This window comes from Hylobates moloch, unplaced genomic scaffold, assembly GCF_009828535.3.
Source record: "Hylobates moloch isolate HMO894 unplaced genomic scaffold, HMol_V3 SCAFFOLD_22, whole genome shotgun sequence".
Lineage (NCBI taxonomy): Eukaryota > Metazoa > Chordata > Mammalia > Primates > Hylobatidae > Hylobates > Hylobates moloch.
Genome location: NW_026652297.1, coordinates 29983934 through 30002836, shown reverse-complemented (window position 1 = coordinate 30002836; position 18903 = coordinate 29983934). Strand labels below are relative to the sequence as shown.

Sequence of the window (18903 nt, the reverse complement as noted above, 5' to 3'; positions counted from 1 at the left end):
TATATGTTTTTTTTTCCAGAAAGATTCTTGCAAGATAAGGCCATTTCTGGCCATAAGGCTCTAAAATCAAAAATATGCTCAAATCTATTCTGAACTTTGAGGACAGGTTCTGAGCCAACCAATATTAACTACTTGGTAATCAGCCCCACTCTGCAAACAAAGGCACCTGATTGCCAGGCGAGGGTACTGTCAGGGAGGCTGCGACTGAGCAGACTTTCAGATAGCGATCACGTACGGCCCACTGTACCAGGAAGTGTGCTAATCTTATTCCTTCCTTCTTACTTGGCTTAGAGCCTTATATGACTTCACAAGGTAAAGAGTAATAAAAGTTAGGAGACTTGGACTTCAAAAATCCCAGCCACAAGCAACTACTCTCCAAAACTTCACTCTGCAGCCAATGGCTCTTGCATTCACCTTGACGATTCTGATTTCAAGCACGGCTTGGCTGCCCGGCTCCACAGCCTGCAGGACTAAAGTTAGCTTAACCTGTTGCCCTAAACAAGTCAACATCTGTATCTCAATCTTCTTCAGTAACTCAAACATATTTTTTAAAAGGCATGTAATGTTAGTGATACTGTTAGACTATAGAAATAATTTTATATAAATGTTCTCTTTCACTATTGAAATACTTTGTTTTATGTAATGCTACTAGTGTTTTGTATGTCATGGGACTAAGTATTACCTTATCAAAATAATACAATTACATCATACTTTATTGTCTTCAAACAAAGAGAGTAGATGAAGCCTGAGGCTAATGGTTTATTCACCATGAAATAGCCATTTAGGCCGGGCACAGTGGCTCACGCCTGTAATCCCAGCATTTTCGGAGGCCGAGGTGGGCGGATCACCTGAGGTCAGGAGTTTGAGACCAGCCTGACCAAAATGGTGAAACCCTGTCTGTACTAAAAATTCAAAAATTAGCCAGGCATGGTGGCATGCACCTGTAATCCCAGCTACTCAGGCGGCTGAGGCAGGAGAATCGTTTGAACCCGGGAGGCGGAGGTTGCAGTGAGCTGAGATTGCACCACTGCACTCCAGCCTAGGCAACAACGCAAGACTCCATCTCAAACAAAAAAAAAGAAGAAGAAGAAGAAATAGCCATTTAGATCCTTAAACAACCAACAAATTAACACTACAATTAATAAGACGTAATTATACAAGTTTTAAAAAGTAGGATTATAAACAGATGAGACCAGCACAGGCATGTTTTATTTTGCCCTTTATTGAAGTAAAATCTTGGATTTGGTTTTTGTTGATTAACAAAGAGATGATCATAAGTAACTAACTGAATGGCAGAAAGCAAAATGTATTAAATTATAGATGGTCTATTCTAAGGCAACAAAAATGTGCTGATATGTTTTCTTCTAAGAGCTTTCACTGTTTTATCTTTCATACAGCTGGAATCAATTTTTTATATGGTATTAGGTAGGGGTCCTGATACATTTTGTTCAGGATAGATAAGCAAACGACTCAGCACCATTTTTTGAAAGGATCATCCTTCAACCACTACATGCCACTGTCACCTTTGTCAACACTTTATCTATCACTGCGTCAGATTCTTTTTAACGGCTGTATAGTTTTCCATTGTATGCATGTGCTATAAATTACTAAATCCATCCCCAATTAGCCAACACTTGAGAGTTTCCATGTTTTTGGTATAAATAATGCTATAATGAATAACCTCGTCCATGTATTATTCCCCACATGTGGAGTATATTTGTAAGACAAACTCAGAGAAATGGAGTTGCTAAGTCAAAGGGTATGTGCATTTTTAATTTTAATCAATACATGATAGAGGTTATACCAACTTTAATTGGAATTTTCAAGTCACAATGAACTCCTAAGTATTATAATAAGATACAGCACATTGCCATTTCAGTTACTCCAAAGTTCCCAACATTTTTGTCCCTTAGGATTCTTTTATAAAAGACATCAAATGTATAACAATGCTTCCAGTATCCACTGATTGAAAGTATATATAACCACATAAGTTCACAGAAAATGTGCCTCAGTATTCTGCAAAATGTAAATTAACAATCTAAAACAAATCATGCAGTCACAATTGGATAGACAGGCCTTCTCTGCTTATGGTAAAGAACAAGGGCAACTTGCTGTTTACTTCTGTTCTGAAGGAAGCTCAAAGCTCAGCACCAGCACCAGCACCTCTGGTTCCACGTGGGTAGATATTGCCCCATTTCAGGAGTTTGCTCCCGATGGAGAATGACAGTGATTGTCTCTGCATGAGAAGAGGCTGCATCTCCTCCTCTAGAGTAAAGCTGTCCACTCCCAGCAAAGAGAATAGAGCAGAAGTTGGTTGGGCGTGGTGGCTCACGCATATAATCCCAACACTTTGGGAGGTCAAGGCAGGAGGATCACCTGAGGTCAGGAGTTCGAGACCAGCTTGGCCAACATGGTGAAACCCTGTCTCTACTAAAATACAAAAATTAGCTAGGTGTGGTGGCAAATGCTTATAATCCCAGCTACTCGGGAGGCTGAGGCAGGAGAATTGCTTGAACACAGGAGGTGGAGGTTGCAGTGAGCTGAGATGGTGCCACTGCACTCCAGCCTGGGCAACAAAGCAAGACTCTGTCTCAAAAAAAAAAAAAAGAACAGAGTGGAAATGGAAACTGAGGGAGAAGGCGCTTACTAAAACTTTTCCTAAGTTTTCAGAAGATGGCATCACATTTTATTTGAAATACAGGTCTGAAAAAGTAGAAATGTTCTCTCACATCCAGGTTACTAATATAATCCTTTATTAGCAACACATGACCCTTTCTTCACCCCTTAAACATTTACTTTGCAAAACACAGTGATGTTCATTCTCAAATATGCTTGTGATATAGTGACAATGCCACATTACTTATTAATTTTGCAACTGATATCATGTCAATACCACAGTGCTAAGGACTGAAACCACGTGAGAAGTCAGTGGCCAAACCGTGGAACCCATAGTGTCACTTCCACTTTGCAGGCTCAAACCTCCTCAAACACACTTCCTTCTTAGAACTCTTAAAAAAGGGAAGATATTTAACAGCTGAACCGTACTTGTAACAAAACCTCCACCTGGAAAAAACCCAGGAGACATAGGCATCTTCCCCTTTGGATGGAGAGGGGAGAATTTACTCTTCGAACCTTAAGGAGATCTGATTAACAAACCCCTCTCCAGAGTTGTAAATAAAGAGAAAGAGAGCAGCTAGAAGACAGCAATTTGAAACAAAAATTTGCTACTAGCTGCGTGACTTTCAGATAAGTCATCTGATGTCTCTGGGGCTTTTTTTCTTCTGATAAAATGAAGGTGTTAGCCAAGAGGTAATACTTACAAACTCCAGCTCTTAATATCTTCTGATTCTACATACAAGAGGGCAAAGCTGTTAGATTTTGACAACTGAGTCTTATTTATGACTTAGTATTTTTTTTTTTGAGATGGAGTCTCGCTCTGTTGCCCAGGTTGGAGTGCAGTGGCACGATCTCAGCTCACTGCAACGTCTGCCTCCCAGGTTCAAGTGATTTTTGTGCCTCAGCCTCCTGCATAGCTGGGATTACGGGCACACACTACCATGCCCAGCTAATTTTTGTATTTTTAGTGGAGATGGGGTTTCACCATGTTGGCCAGGCTGGTCTTGAACTCCTGATCTCAGGTGATCTACCTGCCTCAGCTTCCCAAAGTGCTGGGATCACAGGTATGAGCCACCATGTCTGGTCATGACTTTGTCTTATAACTGATCTCTGGCAGGGAAAACTGGGTCATGAGAACTGCATTGTTCCAGGCTCACATCAACTATGATGCAACTTGTTGCAGGTATACGGGTAACAAACCCATCAGGAGGGTGCATTCTAATGCACCTTAGCTGAGTCAGCAAAGAGTTATTTTCAAGAGGGAATTAGTCTCCACTGCGTTTTCCTTCCCTCAAGCTGTTTTAAAAGACAAAGACACAGGCACAGTGGCTCATGCCTGTAATCCCAGCACTTTGGGAGGCAGAGGCGGGCGGATCACGATGTCAGGAGATGAGAACATCCTGGCTAACACAGTGAAAACCCGTCTCTACCAAAAATACAAAACATTAGCCGGGCGTGGTGGTGGGCACCTGTAGTCCCAGCTACTTGGGAGGCTGAGGCAGGAGAATGGTGTGAACCCGGGAGGCTGAGCTTGCAGTGAGCCAAGATCGTGCCACAGCACCCCAGCCTGGGTGACAGAGCGAGACTCCATCTCAAGAAAAACAAAAAATTAGCTTGGCATAGTTGCATGCGCCTGTAGTCCCAGCTATTTGGGTGGCTGAGGCAGCAGAATCTCTTGAACCCAGGAGGTGAAGGTTGCAATGAGCCGAGATCACTCCATTGTGCTCCATCCTGGTGACAGAGCAAGACTCCTTCTCAAAAAAAAAAAGACAAAGACACTCATGATCCTTAGAGAGAGGGCATCTTTGGGGTCCAACTATTATCTGATATGGACAGTGACAGGGTTTAATCAGCTTGGAAATATGAGAGCAAACAGCACATTTGGGAAAAGGTGGATAATGACCATGAACCCATTCGAACAACAGTGGCTTTGCAATGGCACAGAGCTTTGTGAAAGACAAAGCCCACTTCTGTCTCTTGCTTGGGAAGTGGCTGCCAGCATTCAGACAATCGTTTGAGTGAGCCCAGGCTCTGAGAGGACATGGCCCAAACATTACTTGGAAAAATACAATTAACATGCTCATCCACATCTCTGCCTCAAAATAATTTCTCAAAAAACACTTTTATAAAGCTTGACAATAAAACCCCCATTATTCCTGAGGTATGCTGGTGTAGTTATAAATCAGTCAAAGGACTCCCAAAGAACTTATTATGTCCTTTAATGTCCACGGAGAGTAGGCATATTCTGGGTGATTTTACCTGTTTGAGGAAGGGGAAAACGATTTTTCCTTCTACTAATTTTTTTTTTTTTAATAATAGACAGGGTCTCACTATGTTGCCCAGGCTGGTCTCAAACTCCTGGCCTCAAGCAATCCTCCAGCCTCAGCCTCCTAAAGTGCTGGGATTACAGGCATGAGCCACTGTGCCCAGCCAAAATATTTAGTGAAGAACAAACTATGTGTTCCTTGACCACAGACATATGGTTCAATCCCGCTACAACTCATTCCAAAGAACCGGATCATTCCTTTTTTTAAATTCTTTTGAAAATACTAAAATCTTTTATATGCATTGCATTATAATGTCATTGCATTGAATACTGCTGGCAATAAGCTAGAAGTTAGAAAAACTTTGCTTTATGGTAAAATTAAGTACAATGAGATTTGATTCCTTACATTCAAGCCCCACTGATTTGTCTCTTGAAATTTAGATGAGGAGAAAACACAAATTAATTTATATTTTCAGGTAACATGATGGCTATATGACAGCTATGGCCAGAAGAAAAATTTAGACAGACAAATGTTTGAGTAACCATGGCTTCAAAGCCCCTTGCCAGTATTCTAAATTACTTTTTCTTCTTCCAAATTACTTGTGATTTCTCAGATTTTGTATTTAATTATTGAGTGTACAGTACATATGCTCTTTTTATAAGGAACCTCAACTCCTTGTATTAAAAATGGGAAATAACAGATGAATGTAAATGTCTTGTTTCTTCCATGAGACTGCGCCTTCTTTCCTTTCCAATTCACGTGCTCAACACAGCACCAACCCAATGACTCAGAACCTCCTAAACTCTGTGTACCACATGGTCAAGCATTTTCTTTCCAGGTAGCCAAGTCTGCAATGCCCCTTCTTCCATAAAGCCTCCATAAATAATGACCCAAAAATAAAAAAGCAAATCCCATCACTTCCATCTAATAATGCAACATTTATGATTCTAAGTCCTTGCCCACCCCACAGGATTCATGTAATCTTTTGCTTATGCAGTTTATTAAATCTATTTTCTCTATTACTTGAATGTCCCTTTCTCTATGCCTTCGATGTTTCTCTCATGGGAAACACACATAGGGTGGTATTTTCCAAAGTGTGGGCAAAATCCTGCTGATGGTAAGCAAGAAGAATTTAAATAGATGATGGGGTCAGCATTCATTTATTCATAGAGCATATATTTACTGAGGACTTACTATGAGCCAGGTGCTATGAAAAAGAGTTCGTGTCCTCATAACTTTACATTCTAGTATGGGAGACAGACAGTAAAGACTAACAAATAAATAAAGGAAAAGGGCTAGACATTCTGAGGTGTCGGCAAAGAGGTGGGATCATGCAGCTAGGGTTCTTCTCAGAGAAGGCTCTCTCTAAGCAGGGATTATTTGAAGGAAGACCTGAATATGACCAGAGAACCGGACATCTAAAGATCTAGGGAAACACATTCCATAAGAGGGAGGAGTAAGTGCCAAGGTCCTGAGTCAAGCTGAGCTTGGCGAGTTCAAAAACCAGAAATAAAGCTGGTGTGGCTGGAATGCAAAAGGGTAAGAGGTAGGCGGCAGGTCTGATCCCACAGGGCCTGGAGGGCATGACCAGGAACTTCAGTGCCATCCCAACTGCAATGGGAAGGTGGAAGCAGGGAAGTAGCAATGTCAGGTTCTTGCCTTTAAAAAGTTCCTCTTAGCTGGGCTTGGTGGTTCATGGCTGTAATTCCAGCACTTGTGAGGCGGGAGAATCACTTGAGGCCAGGAGTTCAAGACCAGCCTGGGCAACAAAGCAAGACACCCATCTTAAAAAAAAAAAAAAAGTGGTAAGGAGTCCAGTTAGAAGACCATTGCAGCTGGGTGTGGTGACTCATGCCTGTAATCCCAGCACTTTGGGAGGCCAAGGCGGGTGGATCACTTGAGAGTTCAAGATCAGACTGGTCAACATGATGAAACGCCGTGTCTACTAAAAATACAAAAATTAGCCAGATGTGGTGACGCGCACCTGTAGTCCCAGCTACTCAGGAGGCTGAGGCAGGAGAATCACTTGAACCCAGGAGGTGGAGGTTGCAGTGAGCCGAGATTGCGCCACTACACTCCAGTCTGGGCGACAGAGCGAGACTCTGTCTCCAAAAGAAAACAAAAAATACCGTTGCAGTAGCCCTGAAGAAGCTAATGCAGGCTTGCATTGAAATGGAAACATCAGGAGCGGTAATCTGAGGACGCATTTTGGAGGAAGGACAGACTGAACTTGATGACAGATAGAATGTGGGGTGACTCTTAGTGTTCTGCCTGGGCCACTGGACAGATAGCAAAAAACTGGGGAAAGTGCAGTTCTGGGGTTAGAGAGGATCCAAACTTCTGTTCTGGAAGCAGGGACTGCCTGTTAAGAAAACCACTGGGAGATGCCCAGTGAACAGCTGTATGTGATTCCAAAGCACAGCGAAGGGGTCTGGGGCTATCCATGTGGAAGTCTGCAGAAAATGAATGGGAATGAGAGCCAGGGCGGGGGTGAGATCACTTGGTATCAAGTAGATAAAGGAGACACAAAAGCCAGCCAGGCTATGGCAAGACTTAAAGTTCTGGCAAAGCAGAGGGAAGGCAGGGAGGACGGAGGGTGGGGATATGGGAGGAAAACCATGGAGAAATGGGATCAAAAGTCTAGAGAAGAAAATGTTTCCAGAAGTAAAGTCAACTGCATCCAATCTGTGAACAAAAACAAACACATGGGGAAAGGAAGTGATTCCATTTTCAATTATCTTTTATTTTTTTGAGACAGAGTCTTGCTCTGTTACCCAGGCTGGAGTGTAGTGGAGCAATCTTGGCTCACTGCAACCTCCGCCTCCTGGGCTCAAGCGATCCTCCTACCTCAGCCTCTCTAGTAGCTGCAATGACAGGAGTACACCACCACACCTGGCTAATTTTTTTTTTGTATTTTTAGTAGAGATGGGGTTTTGCCATGTTGGCCAGGCTGGCCTCGAACTCCTGGCCTCAGGTGATCCACCCACCTCAGCCTCCCAAAGTGCTGGGATTACAGGTGTGAGCCGCCATGCCCGGCTTCAATTATCGTTTTGTGAAACTACAGCAGATCCTCACTGTTGACAGACTCCATATTTGAGAATTCACCTACTCACTAAAATATATATGGAACCTTAAAACCAATACTCCTGCACAAGTTCCTAGCTAAGGGTGAGCAAGGTGACGCTCTGCATTCTTGTTTCAGCTTACATATTGTAAACAAGTGTCTTTTTCGGGGTCTATTTACTGCCACATTTTTCTTATTTTTGTGCTTTTTTTTTTTGACCAAGGTCTCACTCACTCACCCAGGCTGGAGTGCAGTGGCACGATCACAGCTAACTGCAGCCTTGACCTCCCCAGACTCAGATGATCCTCCCACCTCAGCCTCCCAAGTAGGTGGGACCACAACCACATGCTACCATGCCCAGCTAATTTTTGTATTTTTTTGTAGAGATGGGGTTGTACAACGTTGCCCAGGCTGGTCTCAAACTCCTGGGCTTAAGCAATCCTCTCGTTTCAGTCTCCCAAAGTGCTGGGATTACAGGTGTGAACCACCACATTTGGCCTCATTTTTGTGCTTTTTGGTGGTGATTTTGCTACTTAAAATGGTCCCAAGCATAGTGCTACAGTGCTGTCTCAGTTCCTAAATGCAAAAAAAAGCTGTAATGTGCCTTAAAAAAAATACACGTTAGATAAGTTTCTTCATTCAGGCATGAGTTACAGTGCTTTCTGCCATGAGCTCAATGTTAGTGAACCAACTATATATATTAAATAAGGTACCTTGAAACACAAACACACATAAAATAAGGTTATGTATTGATTGGCTGATGAAAAGCTTGTGACCAGAGGCTCACAGGAACCCTGCCTCTCCCCTAGGAGCAACGGGTCAGTATTCACTAACTCAGTGTTCGCTGTGACTAAACAGAACATAATTACCATGAATACTGAGAATGGACACTATACTGAAGAGAAAAATTCCACTGGGCATCAGCTTCCTCCTTTTTTAATGAAGAAAAAGCAGGTCTGGGGCTCTAGGCTTGACAGCAACAGTATCTAGCCAGAATCTAATACACCGCTTTTATTTTTATTGCTTTCATTTTTACAATTGTTTCTTTTCTACAGCAAGTAGTGGTAGAAATGTAAGGCTTTCTTTCTCAGTAATTGCTAAAATTAAAAAAGAAAAAAAGCAGACAATATAAAGAAAATATAACAGAAAATAGTATAGGCTGAGCGTGGTGGCTGGCGCCTGTAATCCCAATACTTTGGGAGGCCAAGGTGGGAGGACTGCTTCAGCCCAGGAGCCCAAGACCAGCCTGGGAAACATAGTGACACCCCACGTCTACAAAAACAAAAACAACAAAAATTAGCCAGGCATGGTAGTGTGTGTCTGTACTTCCAGCTATTCCAGAGGCTGAGGTGGGAGGATCGCTTGAGCTCAGGAGGTCCAGGGAGCAGTGAGCCAAGATTGCACCACTGCACTCCAGCCTGGGCAACAGAGCAAGACCCTATCTCTTAAAACAAAAACAAAAAAGAATACAGACAGAAATGGGTATAGCAAAAGCCCTGAAGCTGCTACACCGTGGTACCTGGACATGGCAAAACCAAGGTGACGACGAACAAGTGGAACTTGGGAAACACAACATGGGTTAAAGATTTTGTTTTTGGAGTGAGATTATATGGCCATGGATGAGAAACTCACCTTCTGCGAACCTCATTTCCTTTATCAGCAACAGGGGACAACAGCATTTCATATCACTGCCACAATGATTTAATGAAATAACAGGTAAAGCAGCTCAAATGTTTGTCTCAGAACCCCTTTACTTGCTTAAAAGTTACTGAGAACCCCAAAAGAGCTTCTGTCTATGTGGGTGACATCTGTCACAACTTACCATATCAGAAATTCAAATTGAAACATTCAAAGAGTAGTTGGTAATTTAAAATAACTATGATAAATCCAATACATGTTTGTAAAAATACATATTTTCAAGAAACAGAACTATTTTCTCAAACAAAAACACTTAGAAGCATGGCTTTGTTTTGCATATTTGGAAGTCTCTTTAATGTCTGACTTCACTATAGGCAGCTGGGTCTTTATAGCTGCCTTTGCATTCCATCGGTGGCCACATCGCACTTTGCAAAGCCTCTGGAAAACTCCACGAGACACTAATGAGATAATGAGAATGTAAACAGGCCAATAATGTCTTAGTATTATTGCAAAAAGAAAGTTTTAATTTCATGGACCACCCCCCCATTCTGAACGTGTCTCCAAGACCCCACATGTCCCTGGAACATACTAAAATAAAGGGTTCAGAATGGTACCTCACAAGAGAAGTTCTCAATGAATATTAATTCTCTCTTCCTTTTGTTCTTAGCCTCAATGCTGTTAAAACATGACCAAGTTCAGGAGATCGAGACCATCCTGGCTAACACGGTAAAACCCCGTCTCTATTAAAAAATACAAAAAATTAGCCAGGCGCAGTGGCGGGCGCCTGTAGTCCCAGCTACGTGGGAGGCTGGTGGGAGCCTGAGGCAGGAGAATGGCGTGAACCCGGGAGGCGGAGCTTGCAGTGAGCCAAGATCGCGCCACTGCACTCCAGCCTGGGCGACAGAGCGAGACTCCGTCTCAAAAAAACAAACAAACAAACAAACAAAAAAAACAAACAAAAACCATGACCAAGTTAAGGCCAGGCCTTCTTCGGGTCATTATAATTATATAATATCCGGTACAGTGTTATGTGTAAAGAGGTGGTCAACAAGTATCACTGTGTTGCTCAGATCGTACTGTAACTAATTAGCTATGTGATCCTCAGCCAAGGATACTTCATCTGTTAAATCCAGAGGATCCACGGACTTGAACAAGAAAAAAAGTTACATCTCTATTTTCTGACATTCAGCACTTACTTTAATTACGACTGTAGCCAATAAACCACAATTGCACTAGTAGCACCTCTGATACTGTCACCAATAAAACAGGGATTTTTATATCATAGTATGGTTACTGCAGATATCTTGAAAAATCATATATGCTTGTGACTAATTCAAAATTATGGTAGTTATTAGACCTGTCACTAGATCTTGGTACTTTATGCATTAATAAAGAAGTACATATACTGCAGTATCACGAACTCTGAAAAACATCTTCACAGCCTATTTCAATATAGCTGTTTTCATTTTCTATCCTTTGTAATTTACTTAATTTTTATTTCTACAGTGACTTGGAACTTTGTATCGTACTTTATGCATTTAAAAACATTCTGGGCCGGACGCGGTGGCTCATGCCTGTAATCCCAGAACTTTGGGAGGCCGAGGTGGGCAGATCACGAGGTCAGGAGATCTGAGACCATCCTGGCTAATACGGTGAAACCCCATCTCTACTAAAAATACAAAAAAAAATTAGCCGGGTGTGGTGGCGGGCGCCTGTAGTCCCAGTTACTCTGGAGGCTGAGGCAGGAGAATGGCGTGAATCCCGGAGGTGGAGCTTGCAGTGAGCTGAGATCACGCCACTGCACTCCAGCCTGGGCGAAAGAGCAAGACTCCGTTTCAAAAAACAAAACAAAAAATAAAATAAATAAAATAAAAATAAAAAATAAAATAAAAACATTCTGAGAAGGGGGTCTGCTGGCTTAACCAGACTGCCAAGGATTCGTGTGGCCAAAAAGGCAAGAACCCTTGGTGTTAAGCAATTCACTTAACCTCTTCAGGCACCAAGTTCCTCTCTTTTAAAGGAAAGGATGCTTACTTCCTGAGGCCGCTCCCAGTTCTACCACCCCAGCTACAGTCTATGGAATACGATGTCCATAGTGGAGAAGAACCAGGTGGGAAACAACATACCTGAGGACATTAACAAAAAGCACGATTCTGGGCCAGGCGCAGTGGCTCACACCTGTAATCCCAGCACTTTGGGAGGCCGAGGCGGGCGCATCACATGAAGTCAGGAGTTCCAGACCAGCCTGACCAACACGGTGAAACCGCGTCTCTACTAAAAATACAAAAATTAGCCGGGTGTGGTGGCCGGCACCTGTAATCCCAGCTACTCAGGAGGCTGAGGCAGGAGAATCACTTGAACCCAGGAGGCGGAGGTTGCAGTGAGCCAAGACTGCTCCACTGCACTCCAGCCTGGGCGACAGAGCAAGACTCCATCTCAAAAAACAAATAAACAAAGAAACAAAAGCACAACAAAAGCCCAAGTCTGAAGTCAGTCTTAAATCAGCATTCAGAGCTCTACTCTGTTAAGTTAGATGCTTTTAAACAACTAAAGAGCTTTCAACAAGTAAACAGCTGAAGAGCTAACAGTGAAAGCAACTAGTAATATTTCCCAAAACTACCTTTTGTTACATCATAAAAATATTTGTGATCACAAATCCCAACATGCAACAATGAGCTACTTTTCAAAGAATAAGGCCGGGTGTGGTGGCTCACGCCTGTAATCCCAGCACTTTGGGAGGCTGAGGCAGAAGGACTGCTTGAGCCTAGGAGTTCCAGACCAGCCTAGGCAACGTGGTGAAACTCCATCTCTACAAAAAATACAAAAATCAACTGCGTGTGGTAGCATGCACCTGTAGTTCTCAGCGACTCAGCGGGCCGAGGTTGAAGGGTCACTTGAACCCAGGAAGTTGAAGCAGCAGTGAGCCATGATAGCCACTGCACTCTATCCTGGGTTACAGAGCGAGACCCTGTCTCAGAAGAAAAGAATAAAAATCAGCCAGGCTCATGGCTCACCCCTGTAATCCCAGCAACTTGGGAGGCTAAAGGCTGGAGGATCACATGTGGCCAGCAGTTCCAGACCAGCCTGGACAATATAGAGAGACCCCATCTTTAAAATAATTATTTTAAAACTTAAAAAATCAAAAAACTTAAGCCAGGCATGGTGGTGCACACCTGCAGTTCCAGCAACTTGGAAGGCTGAGGTGGGAGGTTGCAGTGAGCTATGATCATACTGTACTCTAGTCTGGGCTGTGGAGTGAGGCCCTGTCTCAAAAAAAAAAAAAAAAAAGAAAAAGAAAAAAAAACTTTGCAAAGAATCCATAGTCAACCTAATCTGGGGCTGTTCTTTACATAAATGGCTTGTGTGGAAGCAAACTTAAAATTAAATGTTGTTTTTATAATCAGACTATTCCGGATAATTATCACTAATGTTTGCTTAAAAGTGTTTTATATCTTCATATGCTCAAACAGAAAAAAGAGAGAGAGAGAAAAGAGAAACAAAGAAAGAAAAAAAGATGAGAAAAAAGCACATTTTCCACGTCTCCAGGGAAGAACACTTTGCCACTGAGCACTTCACACTGGGGTACTAGAGCACCGTAAGTTTAAAGAATCAAATGGATCAGTCACCTCGCTTGATAACACACAGAAACCACTGAGATCCACTTAATGCTAAAGCCTGAGCCAACACTGCTTTTTAAGAACTAAGAAAGCCCAGACAGGCTGCATTTCAGTCCCTGTAGAAATGTCTAGGATATGTCAGGAACAGCCAAGAGTGGCACCAAGATAAAATATGACAGTAGCAACTGCCAGCTTCAGCAGGCACAATTCATACTGAGTCCAAAGCTCTATCCTCACACAGAGTAGCTCTGCAGAGGCACACTCCTCTTAGAGCACAACAGGCAAAGTCATAGCTAGCTCTGAGTCATCCAAATGCTTCAACATGACTATCCTACGGTTCCTTCACCCAAAACCAAATCTGACCAGTTCACACTTAGAAAAGTCCAGAAAGCCAATTTTCCCAACTATATTTAAGCAAGTCTGTCTGCTCCATGCTTCCTTGTTTTCTCAGCAGAATATCTCATTCTTCTACTTGCAGAGATAAAGACAGAGTGGAGGCTCTCCCTTCCTCCATCTAACCAAAGAAAATTAAACTCATATTGGGGTGAATGAGATGTTATGCCTAATGGGAAGAAAAAGAAGAGAAAAAAACTGCATTCTATCACCAGAGAAGCTAGGTTAGTGTGCTTTAGAACGGCACCCCAACATCAAGGACAAGCAGACTGAATGCACTAATACCTGGTACACCTGCTGAGTGCTAGGAATACAAAACCATAATGGTCTGATTCACTGAACCCAAGGATGGCACAGTCCAGGAACTGCGAGGAAGAAGCATGGAGGTTTGGGACGGTCTGACAAATAGCAAATTTGAAGAAGGGAGTAGGAATGGATTTGAGCCCTCAAGGAAAGGTGAGCTGTCTGAGGCAGAGTTGGGAGGGCACTCCCAGCAGGGACAGGCACAATGGGAGCAAAGTCCCAAAGGAGGGACTCTGCAGGGTATATTGCACAACAGTGGGAAGGGCAGTTGGTCTGCATTGGAGAGCTAGTGAAAGAAGCCTTGAGAGATAATGCTGAAGATAGGCTGAACCAGATTATAGGAACCTTGGAAGTGAGGCTCAGACTTTATCCTGTTGACCATGAGAGGCTTCCAAGCAGGGAGGTGACATAAACATAAGCAAGGAGGTGAGAAAAACAACAATGAGTTTTAGGAATAAGCAATGGAGATTTCTCTCTTCAGGTAATTTATCCCAACTGTGGGTCCTTTTGTCAAACCCAGACCAACCAGAATCTACATCTGGTGAAATAAGTGTTCAGAATTATATCCTGGAGCAGTTTTCCTAACACCTAGGCCCTGGAAATGCAATCCAAATATTTCACACACACACACACACACACACACACACACACAATTTCCACACATATTTCCATATATATAGTTTTTTGGTTTTTTTTTTTTTTTGAGATCAGGTCTCACAGTATCACCCAGGCTGGAGTGCAGTCGTGATGGGGGCTCAGTGCACCCTCAACCTCCCAGGCTCAAGCGATCCTCCCATCTCAGCCTCCTCAGTAGCTAGAACCACAGGCACAGGCGACCATGCCCGGCTAAATGTTTTTCATATTTATTGTAAAGACCCGTTTGCTATGTTGCTATGCTAGTTTTGAACTCTTGGGCTCAAGCAATCCTCCTGCCTCTGCCACCCAAATTGTTGGGATTACAGACGTAAGCCACCGCACCTGGCCTAAATATTTTTCTTGACCAATAAGTGACACAGTAAACTGACTCCAGAACATAAAAACAAAATATTAAAAACATATTATACTTGCTCCTAGGTCTATGGCAATAAAAACCACATTTTTGAAACGTTTGCATTAATTACCCTCAACTTAATAGTTTTGAAAAGAGCTTTTAATCCTGTTAAAATTAGAGTTGATAACATTTCTGTAGTTATTAGGCATTGTTAAATATGCTTTCATCTAGGGGCTGGGTGAGGTGGCTCACGACTGTAATCTCAACGCTTTGGGAGGCCGAGGCAGGCGGATCACCTGAGGTCAGGAGTTTGAGACCAGCCTGGCCCACATGGCAAACCCAGTTTCTACTAAAAATACAAAAATTAGCCAGGTGTGGTGATGCAAGCCTGTAATCCCAGCTACTCGGGGCAGGGGGCTGAGACAGGAGAATTGCTGGAACCCAGAGGTGGAGGTTGCAGTGGGCCGATATTGCGCCACTGCACTCCGGCTTGGGCGACAGAGTGAGACTCCCTCGTCAGTCCGTCTCAAAAACAAACAAACCAAAAAAAAAAAAAAAAAAAGAGCCCTGAGGCAGAAGCAACATGTCTACTCATTTCTGAGGTGCAGCTAAGGGAGAGACTAAGATTCTAAAAGCAACTTAAGAGCAAAAAAGAAAATGTCTTTTGAATTGAGGGAAAACAAAGAATAATAAATATATAAAGGATCACAACCTAAGAATAATATAGTAAATATTAGACTGTTAAAAAACAAAACAAACAACAAAAAACCCTGACTCCTGGCTACAGAGTTGAAAAGCCCCTAGACACGCTGAGTAGCTCTTGAGACTGCACTTCATTAACCAGTGAGGTGAGGAAAAACAGGACCTCAGTAAGGGAGTAAAGTCAAAGACTAAATTACAAACAGGCCAAATGAATGGATCTGAGAGGAAGTGATAAAATTCGCAACACACTCAGCCGTGTTTATTGTAGGGAATCACCCCAGGTCTAACTACCATTGTAATCACCCCGTTCAGGGCAGAAGTCTTTCCACAGGCCCTCAATAACCTCAATCCTTGATAAAAAGCCTAAGGAGCCTGACTTTCCACCTGGGTCAAAATCCCCGCACATCCATTGTTTCGTATCCAAAGCACCACCACCAGCAACCTCTGCGCACAACCCGGGGCTCTCCAGCACCGCTGTTCTGAATGCCAAGTGCCCAGCACGGGGTCTGGCACCGTTTCCTTAATAAAATGTCCTCTTCTCGTCTCCAGGATGAAACTCGGGATCCGGAAGGCAGCCTTACACCCTCTGCAGACAGGCTCCGTTAGGGGATGAGTGCGCACAAACAGCCCCAGGGGCCAGCCACCCCCTTTCCGTGCCACAACTTCCTGTCCCTTCCATCACTTCCACACCACGACTCTAGTTTCCATCCAGTTCACAACTGTCATCAAGATCCCAGTCTCTGGAGGAAAGGGGGCAGGGCGGCTTTCCACCGTCAACTCCTCACTTAAGGGGCGTCTGAGAAGAACCTACGAAAGGGGGGGACAGAAAGCACTGGGACAATGAGCACCAGTCCATGTGCCGACCCGGGCCGGTCACCTACACCCAGGTGAAACCCACGCTGGGCGCACGGGGGCGAGCCACAGAGCTGCGGCCCCAAAAGAGCAGCAGGCGCGCTCCCCTCGCGTTGACATTTCTCCGGTGTGAAGTGCCGGAGCTTGGGATGCAAGAGCGGGATTACGGTCCCGAAGCTCAGCTGCACTTGGAAGCACTCGGAGTCCCCAAACCCTGGGGGACTTCCCCATTGGCGCTCCCTGGAGAGGGCTCCGACTGCCCCCGGCTGCCAGAGCTGCGCAGCGGGCCGAGCCCCCGGCCGGGGTCCTCCGCCCGGCTCTGCGCAAACCCAGCAGGGCCGCTGTCCGCGAACTTGGCCGCGTGGGCCCGTGGGCCGGGCCGGGACGAGGTGGGGCGCGCACTCACCAACCCCGTACTTCTGCCTCTTGGTCGGGATCCAGCGGGCCATGGCGGCGACCTCGCCCCGCGGCGGCGGCGGCTAAGGCTGCTACAGCTCCTCAGGCTCCGGCCGCCGCCGCGCCGCGCTCCTGCGTGCCCCGGGTGCTTCCGCCATGTTCCGCCAAACTTCGCTGGACTCCGCGGGCCGCCTCCTCGCCGCGCCGCCCGCGCCAGTGCCCGTGCCCGCGCCGCCCGCGGTCACCTGCTGGGCCGGGCGGCAGCGCAGCAGTGCGCGCCCCTCCCGGCGCCGCCCCGGCCCCTCCCGCCGGCCGCGCCTTCCGCCCGCCGGGGCCGCCTCCGAACCGCGGGCGCCCGGCCTCTCCCGCCCGCGCCGCTCTCTGCGCTCTGCCGGGCGGGGGCCGACTGCAGCTCCGCCTCGCGCGCTTCCCTGGAGCGGCTTCCCGGGCCGGCGGGACTTTGGCGCTGGCGGCGCTTTGCCTTTCCCCCGTCCTCCCCACCCGGCTGATACCCCTGAGGCTGGGTCTCCGGGGTCTGGCTCCCGACTGAGGGCTGCGCTGGAGGCGCCGGGCACGCCTAGGCCGGGCGGCCGGTGGGCGAGGGATGCGGGCTGCGCTCCCACGGCGCGCGCCAGACCTTTGGGGAGCGGCAAGGGATCAGCGAGAGCGGCTTTTTGCCCGGGGCACCTCCGGTGCCTGGCACTAAGCGGGCGCGCAATAAATATTTGTTGAATGAATGAGCAGTTGACTTCTGCCTTCACCCCCTGGAGCTTGAACCGGCGCCGCAAGCGCGAGAAGCCGGACTCGGGGCAGACTGAATCTCCTGGGGCCACCGCTTAGAGCCTGGAAAGCAGAACTTTTATCACCAGAGAGCTGGTGCAAGGGAGGTGGGCTCCTCAGAAGTATCAGACCGTTTGCTAGGGGATCCTCTGCAGGGAAATTGTTTAGAAAGCCCCAATTTGGAAGTCCTGTATCCCGAAACTCCGGGGACCCCCCAACCCTAAGCTGAAGAAACTTAGACCTTCATGCCCAGACCTCCCTTTCCCAACCAGCCAGCAGCCCAGAGAGCATCCCCGTGGAGAAGGGGACAAGGCGCATCCCCGTCTTTTCTCCGTCAACGACTGCATTTTCTTGACGAAGATCCCAAAGGGGCTGCGCATTTGAACCGCCTTGGGCTCCAGGTGGCGCCCTCTCTGGAGCTCCCCTCTTGGAATTCATTTCTTCCTGGAGAGACCTGGAGAATGAAGATCCAGGGGTTTCTCGCTAGCTTGTACTGAGAAGTAACATTGCAAGCGGAGTAAATGACCAGCTTAATTACGTTCACCTTCGAAGAAGATTCCTCTAGACAGAAATTATATCCTCCTTGCAGTCTCTGAAGATTTTCATGCTTTTTAGGAATATGAAAGAAAGGAAGACAAACATGTAGTAAAGATAGTAAAGGCAGGTAGTTGGCAGGACGCGGTGGCTCACGCCTGTAATCTCAGCACTTTGGGAGGCCGAGGCGGGCGGATCACCTGAGATCAGGAGTTCCAGACCAGCCTGGCCAACATGGTGAAACCCCTTCTCTACTAAAATACAAAAGTTAGCCAGACGTGTTGGTGTGTTCCTGTAATCCCAGCTACCCAGGTGGCTGAGGCAGGAGAATCGCTGGAACCCAGGAGGCAGAGGCTATAAGTGAGCCGACATCGCACCACTGCACAGGGCAACAGGGTAAAACTCTGTCTCAAAAAAAAAAAAAAAAAAAGACAATAAAGATAGATAGGCAAACAAGATAACAAGATAGTAAAGTTTCATTGGAGAATTAGTGCATTTTAACTTTGGTGGTTTTTTGCAAAACCAGGTCTGAAATTTTTTTTAAGTCCTATTCACGGTGAATGACTACTAGAGCTGGCTTTTTTTTTTCCATCAATCAATAGGTCTTTATTCACAATGTTTAACAATAATTTAAGAAATTCCTCTGTCACTTTAGACTTGACATCCAGAAAGAATTCCACCATCTTCCCCAAAATAATTTATCTTCATCCATTAGTATATCATGATTCTAATTTCCCAGGTTAGGTAATT

At 45.3% G+C, this 18903-nt stretch overlaps 1 protein-coding gene across 2 annotated transcripts in view; it reads right to left on the bottom strand.

Moving 5' to 3' along the window:
* DOCK5 (dedicator of cytokinesis 5) overlaps positions 1 to 17112 on the bottom strand; it is a 232639-nt gene extending 215527 nt beyond the window's left edge. For both annotated transcript variants that reach the window (XM_032144465.2, XM_032144466.1), the window contains exon 1: positions 16850 to 17112. In XM_032144465.2, coding sequence (XP_032000356.1) covers positions 16850 to 16892 — 43 coding nt within the window. In that variant the 5' untranslated portion in view covers positions 16893 to 17112. The remainder of the gene's footprint in view (positions 1 to 16849) is intronic.
* Positions 17113 to 18903: the final 1791 nt, after the last annotated feature.